This window comes from Grus americana, chromosome 2 (genome assembly GCF_028858705.1).
Source record: "Grus americana isolate bGruAme1 chromosome 2, bGruAme1.mat, whole genome shotgun sequence".
Classification (NCBI taxonomy): Eukaryota; Metazoa; Chordata; class Aves; order Gruiformes; family Gruidae; genus Grus; species Grus americana.
The window spans coordinates 163,881,464-163,898,484 of NC_072853.1; the positions used below are offsets into that span (position 1 = coordinate 163,881,464).

General features: G+C 38.6%; 1 protein-coding gene across 18 annotated transcripts in view; it reads right to left on the bottom strand.

Annotated features, from left to right (window-relative positions):
- Positions 1-398: 398 nt before the first annotated feature.
- Positions 399-17,021, bottom strand: part of CTDSPL (CTD small phosphatase like) — an 86,355-nt gene continuing 69,732 nt past the window's right edge. For 6 of the 18 annotated variants that reach the window (XM_054817807.1, XM_054817804.1, XM_054817805.1 and 3 more), the window contains 5 exons: positions 10,599-10,691; positions 8,794-8,979; positions 6,756-6,877; positions 2,522-2,619; positions 399-1,517 (listed from right to left, as the gene is read on the bottom strand). In XM_054817807.1, the coding sequence (XP_054673782.1) occupies positions 1,189-1,517; positions 2,522-2,619; positions 6,756-6,877; positions 8,794-8,979; positions 10,599-10,691 (828 nt within the window). In that variant the 3' untranslated portion in view covers positions 399-1,188. Of the gene's footprint in view, positions 1,518-1,808; positions 1,859-2,472; positions 6,878-8,793; positions 8,980-10,598; positions 10,692-17,021 lie in introns of those variants that run through there. The other 12 variants (XM_054817817.1, XM_054817815.1, XM_054817818.1 and 9 more) reach the window with 7 other exon arrangements.

Consider the following 17,021-nt stretch of genomic DNA (forward strand, 5'->3'; position numbering starts at 1 on the left):
ACCTTTTACCACCCCCCCCCCCCCCCCCCCCCCCCCCCCCCCCCCCGAATACAGGATCTCCCTTCTTTCTCATTGCCAGCTTACGTACAAGCTTTGGAAGCTGCACGATTGTTTAATTCCAGTCTCAGCAGGTTAACAAAAAAGAACAGGAACTGAACCTACCTGCCCAATATGCTGCTACAGAAAGAAGCCCTTGATGCTTAGCAGTCAAGGCTTTAATCTTTATTAAAGCCCAGCAAGTCCAAAGAGTTGGGACAGGAATGGAACGAGAACTTTCTGGCCTGATTCTGTGAAGTCTTAGCTTTTCCTCCCAGTATTTCCTCCACGAAGAACGGCATGTGGAGGGAGAAGGGGATTTCTGGGGGCAGACCTCTACTATATGCATTAGTAGACATGAAGAGGATGACAAAAATAAGAGAGTTTATTGTCAAACTGAATCAAAGCATGAAAAAACCCCCCACAAAGTTACACTGTAAAGAAATACGGGTTTTATCACAAAAGCTCATTAAAATCTGACAAGGAAAACAACCCAGTGTCAAGCCGGTAACTCTGCCAACATCCCTCAGACTCTTCGAGCGCAACATTTACTGAAATGCTGGGAATTCATAGCTGGTGCACGTTGGGTTTGCATGAACAAAACGATCAACCCTCATTAGCTGGAAGAACAGCGGTTCTCAGAGGGGCTGACGTGCTTCTGCCTTAACGGTGACTCCTCTGTTTGCCTCCAGTAGCAACAGCCTTGTCCTAGCTGGAGTCCACCCGAGACGACAGGCAAGGCTGACGGGGGCCAGCTGCGTTTCATTTCTTTGTCCAGTATTTTCCTGCAATTTACATCCTGATCAAATGCGTCTACATCACTAAATTAAAAGGCGGTCGCAAAATTAAACGATGCCAGTTGCAGAGAGAAGAGCGGTGGGAGGTACGACTGCAGCACAGGGTCCACCAAGGTCCGGGAGATACAGCTAAAGTGACACAACCATCACCTCAAAAATTCAGTTTGCTGCCGATTTAAGCGATGACCAAATCTAACCCTTTTAAATTGCTGTTTCGGAAGGTGCGTAATTGCAGATGCAGACCTACTTTACGGAGTCAAATCGATCTCTGTTAAGTCCAAGATGTTAGCGTACGTCCCGTGCTTCAGAAACGCTGCTTAACGGGGCATTAGGCAATTACAGCACAACCCGCTCCTCAGCACAGCTCCCTTCCAAACAGCACGCGAGAAGGCTTTAAACAAAACACGCTTGGAAGCTTTTCAAGTTTGAGTTTGCCAACCTGTCCAAAACAATATATTACCCAAAGATCATTTATTTTCCAGTAGCTCCAGCAGAACCAACAGAGGAGTCCAGGAGAACTTTGCCTGGTCTCCTGCCAGCATGGCTGGGTTGGGAGGAAGTCTGGATGGCGAAGGTTGCTTGCCAGGAAAACTGCTGGAGATTGCGGGATCCCCTGGAGCTGCAGCCCACCTGGAAGAGCCCTATCCCATCTTGCAGGGAATTTCAGAGCGGTTGGCTTTCCTTCTGAGTCAGAACACAATAAAAAGGAAAAAAAAAAATATTGGAAGGCATAGGCATAGAGGTACATTTGTAGACTATGGTGTATTCAATTTTGCGATCACTTACTTTCAATCAGCTAGGATAGAACAACTGTATCTTTCTCACCACTATAAATGAGCTGTTATATGAATTTTGAAATGCTTGTTTTACTAAGTGAAAGAAAGGCATCTTTATCCTAAGGAGCAGCTAAGGAGACTGGTAAAACTAAAAAAACCCAACAACCTAAAAAGAAATAAATCAAAACCCCCAACTCACCAGTACAAAGTAAAGGCAGTCTAGGTCATTCCAATCCATCACAGGAATAACTAAATAAAAAATATTTTTAATTGCAACTAATGTGCTATCTTGAGCCAGCTGCTTATTCTAACAGGCCTGAGGTTTTCTGTTCATAAAGCATTAATAATATGTGCCTTTTCCTAGAAAGGAAGGCTCTGCTGAAGTCTTACTGTGTCAGATAAAAAGTCCCAAAATAGACTTTCCAACCAAATAAAGTGTTTTATTCAGGTATTCATTTGGATATGGCAGTGATGTTAAGAACAGCTATTCAAGTAGCTGAAGTAAGCCCTTCAAAAGAAGTCACACAGCTTTGAGACTTGAACAAATTATTGTATGATCTCATCCAAGAGATCTAAATAGCTGGAACATCTGCCAGAGTCACCACCAATTTATTTAGCAGAGTTCATCAGTAGTTCATCAGCTCTGTTTGCACAAGCAGGTGCCAGGGCAATCAATAAGGAATCCTATACAGGACTTAAAAAGAGGAGGGGGAGGAGAGTGGAACAGAGACGGGTGATTTTACTGTCTAACACGGATGTGCATTAGCAGGCATAAAGTCCCTGTCAAATTAGGGCAGTGCCTATTACTGCAGGAGAAGTGCAGAAATTCTTTTTCCCAGAGAAGTATTACATGCACAAGTAACTATATTGTTAAAATTTTTTATTTGTGACAGTAAAGAAACCATTCAATACCTGATTGACAACACTTCTCTCTCCTGAAAACACTCATATGGTATCTGTAGTGTTTCTCAAGTATCGCTGGATTGTTCATTGCATTAAAGTGTAAACAGCTCCATTATTAGAAAAAAAAAGAAAAAGAAAAAAGAAAGAAACATTTCCATTGCTTACTCCTCTGATAAGAAGTTCCCAATAGATCTTTAACAAGAAAGAAGAAAAGTCAGCTGGATTTTTACAATATAACGTGAAACAGAAAACTGACAACTGGTTTTGCATAGTTAGCCCAGAGATTTTTAAGCAATCGCCCCACGCAAGTCTCACCTGCCCTCCTCGCCCCACAAAGGCGTATCATCACAGCACCTTGGAAATCAGAGGCACAAACTTGTTTTTGTTTTACAAATAGGGCTGTGCGGTACTGTGTTTTATTAGTTTAAAAAGAATCCGTAAAACATAGGATTATGTGTTTGTAAATTATATAGCTACAGATTTTTTTTTTACACTGAAATTTCAAAAGCTGCAACATCAGTACACACCAGTGTCATTTAGATACTTTATTGTCCCCAACCAGTCTAATCAAAATCATGCTGTGATAAAGTGATTGCATACACTGATAACCAAATCTCTTCAGGTGTTGAGTTTCTTCCATGTATAACTTTGCTGTTTAAAAAAGATTAAAGGGCAAAAACAAATAGACAAATTATTCTTCCAAAGCTACCTAAATGAACACAGCAATATTGTACATTTGCTACGATCTTCCATTCAAAACCTGCCACGCTTCCTGGTGGTTAACAAGTATTCTGCGCACAGCCCTAGTTTACAAATGGCAATTTAATCGTAACACTTCAGTTGAATTTCAAGAATCTAAGGCATTCTGCCTTACAGCTTAATTTAAAAATACCTATACAGGCAAAAAACCTTTTTTAACCCAACATAAAAGGACAACAGAACTTCAGGCCAGGCAGCGTTTCTTTAGCTGAACAGAATGACCAACTGGAAAAGACTCTTTAATACTTCTATAATACCCAGAAATAGAATTGAAAACCAGGGTTTATAACAGCCCTGGTGATCTGCATCCATTAACTGCACTTCAAAATATGCAAGAGATTTAGGAAACAAGTATTTTTTCCTATTTTAATTTTTAAAATCTTGTATTTAAAATACAATCTAATACCCGTATTGCAAATTTTACAAACATTCCACTCATTATCTGACTTTATGGACAGACTATATTGCTTTGTTAAAATCTAGAAACTCTAAATATATAGTGTATGTATATTCACGAAAACTTAAAACTTGAAATTTCAAGTACGATGATAGTGTCAAAATAAACAACTATGACAGTTTGATCCCTTTGGCCAAATTTGAATACCCAGGGAAGTCCAAACCTGACTGCAGAACACTCCAAGTTTTATTTCAATGGGAATGAGTTTAAAAAAAAAAAAAAAAAAAATTTCATCAGAAGTTATAGAAAATACCCTTAAGATACTAGCAGAGATCAAAACTGTTGCTGTTTTTCACCTCTGTACTGTCACCAAGTGTCATTTTAATGCTGGACTCGGTTAAAATAAGCTTTTTCTGGAAATCTGTGGATTTCAAGAGCTGAGATAAACAATACAGAATACGGATGGTTGTACAGAACATCATCGGAACCGTTCTTCCAGAAGCTGGTGCAGAAGTTCAGTTGTCCATTATATGTGGATTTTAAAACAATACAAGACACTTTAATAATCAACATTCATTCACAGACTTAAGGCAACTGGTTCATGAAATCGCTGCTTTCATAAATGCAAACTAATGACGTCTCACGTACAACAGGTCACAACCGTTAAATGGCAATGTCTCCGTGGGGTAATTTATTGTCTAATTGGAAGATTGTTTGGTCTAATGCTAGCGAGAAAGTCTTTGAATATTTTCAGCCATTCCTATCATACCTGCACAACTAACTACAACCTGAATACTTCCCTGCAAACTGTATTTGAAGCCTAGAAGCTACAAACACAGTTGAAAATACTGCTCAGAGAACAACTTTTTGGCAGCTTACAGTTTCATTACTCTGAAGTCAAATACAAAATTAAACAATCTTAAACTGAAAATAAACGTTAATGGACTAACCAGAATCCATACGTCTTTTTTTTTTTTTCATTTTTTAAACAACATAGGTTGTTTGTTTTTTTTTTTTCTTAAATTTGACAGTTTTGTCTTTTGTTGTGGCACAGAATTATACAGTACTAAGGTAATGCCAACTGGTAAGAAAACAAAACGGTGATGCCGTACAGACTCACGAGTGTCACGGGACTGCCTCTAACATCCCTCGCTATGAGACACAGCGAGCAGCTGGAGCACAGCTGCACTGCAAGGGGGCAAGTCATCTTTCAGTTTTATACTGCACCTACGACAATCTACTCACTGCCTGTGTAGGCTGGCCTGCCCTTCTATGAATGAATTTGTTAAGCTGCTTCACCGATGTTTTAGACGCGGATGACAATACAAGTCCATCGCAAAAAAATTTTTTTCCAAGTCATTGAAGAAGAACAGAAAAGGCGGAGGGGATCTACTATTCAAAATTTAGCACTAGGCTAATTAAAAGCACCAACTATTCCACTGCGTTTTCTCTGATGACAGCCAAACGTAGCTGTAAGTTTTATGATTGTAGATTTCTGGTGCGGAAAATAATTAAAAAGGTGACACTGGAAAGGAAGAAAAAAAAATAGGTGTGCCTTGTTCTTCAAAGGCCTAAATATTTAAAAATTATTCTTTTGAAAGGGTACCTATGACACTGCAGAAGATGCTAAGCAGGTTCTCAGAGATGAGACTTACTCAACTCCAAAGCCAGAGGACCACTTTTAGTCTAGGCTAGTAACTTCTGTCCTTCTAGCAAGACTTGATAAAGCTCCCAGTCTGTACCTTACACCTTGAGGAAGAAGACAGACAAATCAGAGATGTGGGAAGAATACTTTTTGCATTTTTATATACCAAAGAAAGGAGAGGGCTTCATTCAAATTGAAAAAAAATATAAATAATAATAAAAAAAAATTTCCTTTGCAGGTCACCTTTAACTGAGTTCTCCGGTATATCGAATACCGTAGTATTAATACATAGGGGTGGGTTATGAAGCCTGCATTTTATTTATTGCCCAAGTTTGCAGCTTACAGAAAATGTTTCCTAGCACAGGCACAGTGGCAAAAACAGTATAACAGCCGATGGTCAACTCCATTTGGTGAGTATACAGTAGCAGCAATTTAAAAGAAAAAAGTACTCCAAACAGCTCAATACAGATCCAGCTTACCCAGATGGGTTTTTTTAAGAAAAGAATCTTAAACTAATAAATAGATCTCCTCCCCATTCTCCCAAGATAATGGTTTTCCAAAAAACGAGAGGCATGGCAGTTGTGCGTAAGCAGAGACAATAGAACTTCATCTGTTTAGAAGAAAAGGTGCTTTAGATCTATCAGCCACCTTATTTTCTCAATTCCATCATTCCCTATACTCAAACAACTGCAGATATGTTCAAAACTGTGCCCAAAATCGTATCAGTGAAACAACCATGTAATTAACCCAAATCACCCCTCCCGCAAACGCTTAAACCTTCTGAGCATGACAAAATGTAATACAACTTAATGTCATTGTGGAGACAGGAACCCAGCATCTTTGTTTCAACTTTTCCTTTGTTATATATTACAGTGCTCTATAAAATTTTTCCTTTTTCCTTTTAAAGCATTTAGACAATACAAGACTAAAAGATGTCTGGAAATACGTCTTATACAAAAATGAATTTTTATCTTAAAATAACATTCAAAAAGGCACTTCATTCTGTAAGAAAAAATTCAGAGTCAGGTCAACTGCTCTAAGCAGGGGGGTAAAATTGTCTGCATAGTGGGAGGGGAAGAAAGGGAGAGAAATTCAACTGCTGAAATACAAGCTTCTTTTTTGGCATGTTTTAAGAAAAGCTGATCCAGTAAAAGTTGTCCATTTATGAAATTCATTAAAAGAGTCCCATTTAAAATAGCTTTTTTTTTTTTTTTTCCTTTAAAAAAGTAGTCTGAACACATGACCTTAGGAGTCAGGCTTCTGAAGGCTTAATAGCATCACTCATGATTGTCCTTCGTGTCCAATGTAACAGGAAGATCAAGAGTAGCACTTCTGACAGGGGTGACCTCCCCAACACTTATATTTGAAAGAGCTGAAAAAGATGGAGACAGCCTCTAGCAACTGCAATCTAGTAGCAGAAGTCAGTCAAAGTTAAGGGCTACCTGTTGCAGAGTTTATGAAGCATACTGTAAACTTCTTCCTCTTTGCTTAGTCCTTCAAAGAAAGGAATAAGATCTAGCAGCTCTGTGTCTGTCATGTCATCAAACCAGGACTGCACAGGCACCTGAAACAAAGCAACCAATGAATATTAAGATGGCTTTACGATGTGAAGAACATGGGAGTTTTGCCTATGCAGATGTCCTGTAATACTCACTGCCATCACAGTAAGGCAAATTGCTGGTCATTAGCATTAAAGTGGAGTACCAGGTTCAAGTCCACATTTTCTAGTACGCAACATCAACCCCAAATCCAACCGTAGAACAGTTGACCTTCCAAATCCAACTGACATGCAGCTGACCTTCTACATGTCCAGGTAACATACACGACCCAACACTGGATGGATCATTTGCTCTGCTTCCTTGATATTCAGAATAGACTGGCAGGAAGATACAGGTTATGAAGCTGTACTAACACTTTATTTACGGGCAAGTCTTTTTTTCCCCTCTAAGTATTATCAGTGTGAGTCACCAAACATAGGCATGCAGCAACAACCCCTTCTGGCATCAGGTTGCAGAAAGCATATTTAAACAGTGAGTACAGAACAGTTCTCTGATTAAAATATAAGACCTTGAGCACGGGCTCAGAAAATAATGCATATAATAACACTTCTTAAATATGTGGGCTGGGTTTGGGGAAGGAGTGCTGTGTATCTTCACTAAGGAAGTATACTGAGGGCTTTTAAAGACTACCTTGGATCTTGTTACAAGCTCTGGTTTCTGCAGAGACTCGAGTATCAGTTAGCTAACAGCACTTTTCTATACATGATTAAACCACTCTGACAAGGCCCTTAATTTCATCTCCCAAATTTCTACAGCTCATTATTTTCTTGGCACTGAATTCTGAGATACCAAATGACGATCTGGATCAGCTTTTTAATTTTAACCATGAACATAAATTAGAGCTACAGCTCCTGGTTATTATAAATAGCAACTTTAAACCACGTGTGGCAACAACCAGAAAAAGGTTTTCACCCAATCACTCAGGGCATCACAGTATTAAGATCTGAATTTAAAAGCTGATTGCTGCAAGATAAATAGTTCATGTTAAAAAAAAAAAAATAAATGCTATTTTGGAGAGGCAGGACCATGCAAAACAGTGTTCCTGATAATATTTTCCTAAGTTAATTTTAATAGTTCACAAAAAAAGCAGCCTAAAAACATCAAAGAAAACATTGCACAGCCTGGTTGTTTAAAAGTCAGTAGATCTAAGGTGAGTTCCCGCTTGCTATCCTGAAACAGATGTGAGCATCTGTACTGATTGCAGCAATGGATGCAGCAAGTGCCAGACCATTCCATCACAGCTTCTGGAGCCGATGTGAAACACATAGTGAAAATGCACATTGCTCCTAATTAGTCTCCCATGAAGTACTGCTGCCTGCCTTTTATCCTTAGTCCTAAAACTCGATGAACCTGTTGACTAACATTTCTATTGATGAAGCGAGTTATCAAAAAAATACTTAAAAGGAGAAGCATAGCAACACAACAGGATCTTGATTTTTCTTCTTCCCCTTAGCCACGAATCCAGAATTCAGATAGTAACCAGTAAAGCACTAATTATCTTGTCCAATAAAATATTTTCATTCACACAATGAAAAAAGAGGGAGTACCAAAAGCAGGTCAAGTAAACCATCCTTTCTGAAATAATCACTCCAACTAAGCTGGAGGGCAGCTTCGCTTTTTAGAGCTAGGTTAGTTATTCAGGTTCTGCACTGCTTGGTGTTTCTCAGAACTGATGGATTTCATGCCAAAAGCTAAAACTGAAAGTGGATCAACAGTCACGACCATGATACACTGTCAAGATCAGTTTGCCCTAGTCCTTCGCCATTCAGCAGTGAATACCAGAACCTACCTGCAATCTAAAAAAAATACAGAAACTAATACAATTATCCTTCTGAAAGGCTATTTTCTGAATCAGAAAGCCTGGGCAAGGAGCAGAAAGATAAAATTACGCTTGAGTACTTCGAATACTAAGAATACTTACTGCATTTTCAGGATGGAAGATGTAAGATGCAGGAGAATTATCTACTATAATAACTTTACTCAGCTCACGTCCCAGTCGACTCAGATCCTTCACGTAATTTCCTCGGTGGAAAACACAGGATTCTCTAAAGAGCCTTGCCCTGAACACACCCCAGCGATCCAGTAAGTCGGCTACTGGGTCTGCATACTTAAAAATAGAAGTTAGAAACATGAAGTTAGCAATGTGCAGATAAGGCTAATTCACAGAACTATACAAAGGAGAGTCACAAAATAATTTCAGATAAAATGCCCTTTCTTCATTTTCTTCCCTGCTCCTTGTTAATTAACTTACATGCCTGCAAACCTGAAGTGATTAATAGAGAGATAATGGAAACGTAGGACAGTTATCTTTCTATGGAAGGCTAACTTGCGCTCCAATGTTTTCTGTGATTTATCAATTAGTTTTTATTCTTAGGGGCAACTTATAATTACCCTACAAGTCACCTAGATCCAGAGTTCTCACCTAATGTTACCATAAAACCAGAAAATCTATATGAAGCCAATTCCGCAGCCAATTCATTTCCACGTGTCTCTGAAGATAAACTGCAATGAAGGCACCTGAGCTTGATGTAGTTTTTCAAACGATGCCCATGGAACCACTGGGTCAGTAAAAATCTTAAGAATACCAAATCGCACAATTGGGCCGTAAAAGATCAAAGATGTTATTAGGAAAAACACCCATGTACAGTAGTGGGAAATTCTCATTTTATATATAAGATGATACTTCAAGTGAGGCACAGTTTAGAATCCAACAATTGATATAAACTGTCCAAGGAAAAGTACCCAAATAAACCAGAACATGAAATAACTGTGTACTTGAAAATGGTACTTATAACTTATTTTTGCAGGATAGAAGTTACCATTTTCCTATATTTTAAACTGAGTAAGAAACCTGATGTTGAAATCAATCATCTCTTGACTATGAAAACTGCCAGACATCTAACTGCAGTATGCAATTGTTTCATTATTTAGGATTTTCACAACGTGACTCAACAGAACGAGGCAAACGGCGCGCAGGGAAGAATCCTCTGATAAGGTGGCACTATAGCAGATCAAACAGGGTCTCGTCCCCTTCCACCATCTCTACACTAGGTTGGAGTAAAAGCTTACTATGCTAGAGTATTATTTAGAAATAGTCGATATAATTTTACAAACAAGACACCACAAATACAATACACTGAAAGAAGTGAAGAATTTAAGATGTCTACTACTGTAAATATCTACCACAAAACTACCTACGAGGTACTACTGCTACTGGAAACCAGAGGGCACAAAATATTCCTGTTGGAAGTTTCAAGCTTTACAGTGTCTGATTTTCTAACTCCAGATTGCAATTGCACCTTGACAGAACAAAAACGTGTTCCCAATTTTCATATGCAGTAAATTTCTGAATCACTGGTTGGTCACGTAGATAGCGTTAAATACAGTGTATTTTATTTCATGCCCGGCTTTAATATAGTGCTTTACTCACACGCTATTTGTTCTAATTTCTCACTATAACCATGGTAACTTGTAAGCCTTTCATATTGGCATTATGAGCAATGCATGGAGGCTACATTATGAGACAAGCCCATATGTGATGGTGTTACCATGGAAACACTTACCCACACACTAGCAGACAAAGTACACACTGTCAGACAAAGAAGCAAAAAAGAAGGGGAAAAATTAAGATAGTACCAACTGTAGAAATGATTATCCATAGAAAACTCAACCAAAAGTCCACTGACCAGCACCGTAAGGGCTACTGAGATGAAGAGAGGAACAAACCTTGGCTAGACTGGCTGTGAAGAGTACACATTCAAAGAGCTCTCCCATCCTCTGAAGAAACTCATCCACATGTGGTCGTTTCAATACATAAACCTGGAATGACAAGGACTACTTAGGTCAAATGGTGTTTAAGGTAAAAGGAAAAAACAAACCCAAACCCTCCTGTAACTCCTAACCCTTGAAGAAACAAAAGTTAGCATGGAAGCAGTTCAAATGAAATGCTGAAAGAAAAAATAAGTATACAAGATAAAAGTAGACATCCAATAATGAGAAATTTGAATGCATGGGCTGCCAAGACCCCTGCTGATTATGCAATTGCAAATACTGTGCATCATCTGGAGTGATGCCTCTTGAAAAATCTCATTAAAGGCAAAGAGAGACAGTAGGGCTTCTCAAGAAGTGAGGATTCGGATCTCTCAACCAAAACAATTTTGGTGCTGGTGTCTTCAGTCCTGAAGGGCTTTACAGAAGGAATAAATCAGATGAAACCTCTATGATGACAGGAATTGCACAACAGAGAACTGTTTTCTTCCTGTGGCTAATTCTTTCATTTTTTAAGTTCCAGGCACTAAGTACCACATCTCACTACGGATAGTTATCGGTCACACGGCTCTGCAGAGAGCTCTCACCAAAAAACCTTCATAGCACCATGCAGAGTGTCTAGCAAACGCTGCTTTCAAAATTCAGTGGCAAGGTCTACAGCATCTTCTATTGTGTCCTTGCCATAAAGGTGATAAATACTCAGGATCTCTCCCCTCTTGAGCAGCTCGGTTTCAGCAACACTATCTTCCTTTTCTGCACTGACAACCATACAGGTAAGCTTGGCTGCCTACTGTCAACAACCTGATTAACAGATACTAGAGTCTCCTTGCTTCTCTTTTCTGAGCAAGGAAGATGATTTGTGTTCATGGAAAATACCAAGATAAGATAACTGCTGCTCAGAAAGCTTACAAGTAGTCCACAATATACTGGGAAGCTGAAGAGGGGAGTCTGCTTGAAAAATATTTTTCTATCTTGTTTGGACTTAGATTAGAAGTTTGAGAGAAAACACTGGCAGCACTTTATCTTCTTTCTTTGGCAAATGATCCTTAATACTAGAAATTTCAAGTGAAGAAGTCAGGCATATAACTAAATTCAGGAAGAACTGCAAGACTGATGCAATTTCAGGAATTTCTTTCTTTGATATGTAGAACTAGATTAACTGTATGTATTTTACTAGATCCTATTAATAAAGATGTAAAAAACGTAAGGCATCCAGAGAAAAAGCCCGGAGGAGAAAAATATGGAGATGCTAGCTTGAACTGAAGTGTAACAATTAAAGCCTTTAGCAAAAGAAAAGAGGTTGCATAATAGGGACTTCAAATTGAAAACCTAAATCTGAAAGCAGAATGTTATTAAAAACATGTATGATGGAGTTGTACCTTAATGACCAAAGCAAAAACGTTTATTACTTTTCCACTTTAGCATGAAGACATGATCTGCTTTAAGTTATTTCTATGAACTTTAACTAAGCTATTTCTGGCCCCTCAAATTCAAGCAATACATTCAAACTTTGATACAGATAATTTATAACCCAGATTTTTTTTTTTTTTTAAACAATCACGGTAGCACTTCACCAATCAATTAAATAAATGTGACATTTTATGAATTAAAGACAGTTAACAGATGTACTTCCATGTTGCTCTCTTTCCAGATAACTACAGCAAAGTCTCCTGTATTTCACCAGGCATACACCAAGTAATTTCCTCTCCTGTAACAATGCAATTAATTTTTCACTTAAATCTTACTACACAAAGTTGCCCTGCAATATTTCCTTTCCAAATTATATCTTCAAATTTTCAAAGACACAGGTGGAAAGACATCTGCAGTCCCTCTGCGTTTGAGTACCCGGAAAGAGACTGTCCGACTTGCCAGGCAGAAGAGGAAAGGTAGCAGGATGCGAGTTAAGGAGCAATTCTACAGTCACTAATGAAGTTCTTAATTCTTTAGCCTTAAATTATATTCCTACACTTATTTTTGAGGAGACAAAAAGGGACACCCCAGAGTCTCAAAGTCATTCTTGGATAGTAAGTGCTGGAATTTAGTATGAATTTCCCTTTAAAAACCTAGTGTTTTCAGCCACAGCAGCAGAAGCCTCCTCTTTGCTCTCTATCCCTATCTATGCCCGTGTCTGTGAAGTACTTCCATGTGGAATGTAATTACAAACCCCAAGCCAAGGATATGAACTTTGCTGCTTGCAACACAACCCAACTCCTCCATAAAGAGAGCACACAGCACACCAACCCAGCAGCTACAGACCGAGAGCTCCTTAACCACAGGCTGGCGGACAGGAGCGGACTTAGAAAATCAAGTATTTGCAATACGTGTTCTTTTGGCAATCTGTAGGTCTCCTAATACTGCAACTAGTCAGTAGTAGCTGTAAGTACACAGCATTTTTAAGTTGTATTGTCTCCCCTGTGCAGTTTGGGCCTCCTGATCCACCACACAACACCCTCAGCCTCCTCTACTTGAGCTTTTCTTGCTGTTCTGCCTTAAATCTTACTTACTGGGCTCTGGCCAACAGATTCACCCTTCGTGTTAAATGCCTTAATAATAATAAATGTCATCTCTTAGCATGAGGTCTCACCAAATTTTTGCCCTTAATTCTCACCCTCTCTAGAGAGCCCCAACTCCTTCGCCTCCCCTCTTTTAACAAAAAACTAAACAAAGCACAGCAATTTTTTGCAGAACAACATATCTTAATACTCTGTATGGTTATTCCCCTTGATGTTTTTTTGAGAAGTCCTACTTAGATCCTGGAAGCAACTGCAAGTGTATTGGTATCCTAGGCTACAAAATCTCTTTGGTTTACTTCACATAGAAAGCTTTCTTCAGCTGACAGTGCAGCTCTTTTCTCCTCTTCCTCCTCATTTGGAATTTTTTCCCCCTTTACTTTGTTAGCAGCTGGACTTGCATCTCAATGCCGCATGGTTATTCGGGGCTTGGCTTTTTCCTCCGTTGCCTGATGTCTTCAGTTTACGTCTCTAGACGAACTGGCTCCTGGCATTTTTCTGACATTTATATACTGTCTTCAGGGCATTAAAAAAAAAAAAACAAAAAAAAAACCCCTCCAGTTTTTCTGTATTGTATGCTCACTAATTTCTTCCTTATCACAGTTTGAATTTAGAGGAATACAGTCTTTTTTTTTTTATTATTTAAAATGAACTCTACTCTTAAAATGTTAAGGCACTAGGCATGTTTTCACAGGATTCTGTAGTTACAACTGCTAATGGCAGAACACAAGTAATTATCTTTAATTGTTTTCAAGCATTTGGTATTTCCCCATACATTTTCTATACCTCAAAGCAGTCTTAACCTAAAAAGACTCAGTATTTGTAAACTGAAAGAGAAACCCAGCTCAATTTTAATCAATTAAACAGGACACAATGAATTGCCTGTCAAAACCAGCTTTACAGTAACAAAATCTTCAAGTAACGACAAAGAAATCTGCCCATGACAACTCAAGCTGCTGTCATCTCCTGTTTTGTGGGCCCGATGCATCTTCTTAACAGCGAGCAGAAAATAAGATGCGTCCTTGAGCCTCGTCTTTCTGGTTCACACAGTTGTGGTTGCCTCCCAGTGCAAGTAACCAAGAATAGGCCAGCTAGAATGGATACAGCCTATCCTGGATTACTTGAACCAGGCCACAGCCTTCTGTAAGAAAAATCAATGAATTTTGTCCTTTATAGGAAGGAAGGTTATTATTCGAACAGCTTTTTCCCCCACCAATAAAAACCATTTTGTGCATTACGTTCAAAGCATACATGCCAAACTTTGTTTAGCTTTCAACAACTAAAAATAAGCAACTGTTAATTGAATTAAAAAAACCAAACCAAAACAAACTCACACTTAAAAACTAGTTTTATACATTAAACAAATTACATTCAAGAATGAAACTCCAAGTAACACCAAATCAAACTCTTCCTGGCTGCCCTCTTCTCTCTTTGACAGCAAGGCACACTGCAAGTCAATTTGGACAAAAGACAAAGGACCACCATACCCTAAAAATCTTCACTCACTGGGGATTAAAGCTACATCTAACACACGGTTTCTAATCTGGGGGTTGTGAACGCTCTGCACTTGTTAAATGGGAAGCATGTGCCAAAAGAGAGGATGTGGTCTTGCAGAAGTTATGTCAAGGGTACCAAACAGGTTGAACGTCTTTTCTCCAACCGCTACTTTCATCCTCAATAAACTTCCTCTAAAGTGCACGCTCAGCTGCAACACATTTCACTGGACTTCCCCCAGTTTCTCACTTACAATTTCGTAGAGCAGGGGACCAGTTCTGATTTCTTTTTACTCAGAGAACCAGAGAGAAATGAGAGAACTGGCCAGAAAAGTGTCAGCTTGCATTAGAACTGCCCTTTTGTATCCATGCCATCATTTCCAACACAAAGCGTGGGATTCATCTCCTGTAACTTTAGCTGCCCTGTAGACAGGCACAGTCTCTGCAGGCATCTAAAGACCCATGACAGAAGGAAAGAGAGGCACCTCCACACACGAGTTACTTTCTTGTAAAATAAAATGATAAGTCCTTTCTAAAGACAAGGTAAATTAAGCTCGAGAAAGAATGATGGGAGAGGAACAGGGAGTGTTCAGAAAAGCTATTTTTAAATCTAGGGAAGCTGGTCTACCCAAGCACCCTTTAAAATGATGATCTGAATTGTCCTCCCTATAGAAAAACAAGAGTCTCTCTGACCTTTGGATTATAAATGACACAAGGGAAAATAAACTCCCCAAACTAAAGACAGCCTTTTTTGAATACTTCTGTTGCACAACAGAACATTACAACATCTACCATGAACAAAACTTGTTAGATAAGTCAGTCTCAAAACTCTTTCAAATGTATAGCCATTGAATACAGGCCACAGCTTGTATTTTTGGTATATGAGATCTGAAGAACCTTGTAAAATTTCAAATTTCTTTCTGAATGGGCACTTCTGAAAGGGTGCTCTCCATTTGTTTTCCATGGGGTTCTGTCTAAGGCAGAGTTCAAGTACAACAATACTCTGTCAGACAATCTCCTGCTTGGTAAGATACCAGGTTACTGGTAAAGCATGGACAATACGGTTTCACAACATTTCATATATCCCATGATATTTTAAACGGGTGGGAGTATTTCCCAATGCCGACGATTAATCTTTGAGTTTATAAACTGCTTAAGAAAATGGACAAGCATTATTCAGATGACAAATTCTAACGGAGAACAAAAATTGTTGATAACTGTTCAGTTTATGCTCTGAAGGAATAAAAAAATTACAGGTTTGAAGTGGTTGTCAAAGCTCTATAGCCTGTGTTAATGCACATCAAACTAAGCCGGAACGTTCCTTTTCGCCCTTTAGATTATCACAGTTAAAAACTCCAAGATTGCTGGATGATAGTATTCTACTTTGCCCGCAGAGGTGATTACAAACACAGGACTCCAAGACTTAGCCTTATTCTGCATACCATACAAATTACTTTTACTTCAAGAATCACAAATTCCTTACAGTTAACTTCATTTCTACTACCCAGATGTGACTGAGATTTTTACCTGTTTCAGAGATTAAGAACTTGAAATACAAAGAGATTAAGCAATTTCCTTGAAAATTATACAGGAAGCCTCCAGCAAATCACAGTCAGAGACAAGAGCATCCTTCCTCCCATTCACATTTAGGGTATGGACAAATCCACGCCCTTTGACCAGCTGTGGGTTTTGGTTTTTTTTTTTCCATATGCAGTCATCTTGAGTGCCTACCTGCATTATGTTTGGTGATGAATCTGAAAATTTGCAGCAGGGAATGGAAAAGCAACAGGCTTTTGAAGTGCTTGACTGTAAAGCCCAAATAGTCTTTTATTGGGTTTCATTTCCAAATGTAAACATATAATCTTGACAAGCTAAGTGATCACAATCTTAAGCCATTCAAAATTGTTACGCAACCTATTTTATTCCCTTTCAAAAGCATACTAGAAAGTTTTAGGAGAGAAAATGTCTGTGTTACAGCACCAAACACCATTAAAGCCCACATCAAATGAGGATAGACAATATCACAATATAAACCTCCCAGAACGTGTTTTAAGCATACAGCTCTGGTGAACGTTACAGGTTTAAGTACCCAGAATACTGAATTTGTCTATACAGAACAAGCACAGTGTAGAAACTGTCAAACAACTATCACTTTAAAACATGTTTCAGTCCAGTGAGTGATATTTAGTAATTATTTTAAGAGTGACAACCACATGGATAGTTTTCATGGCGGGAAACCAAAGAAAACTATGAGCTAACTTTATGATCTATCAATTGTTCCAAGACCAAAATATGAACCTATTTGTCCAAGTAAAAATAATCCACATAAAAGACATTTCAAAAACTAAAGTATTTAAAATCCCCATTAAATTACATCC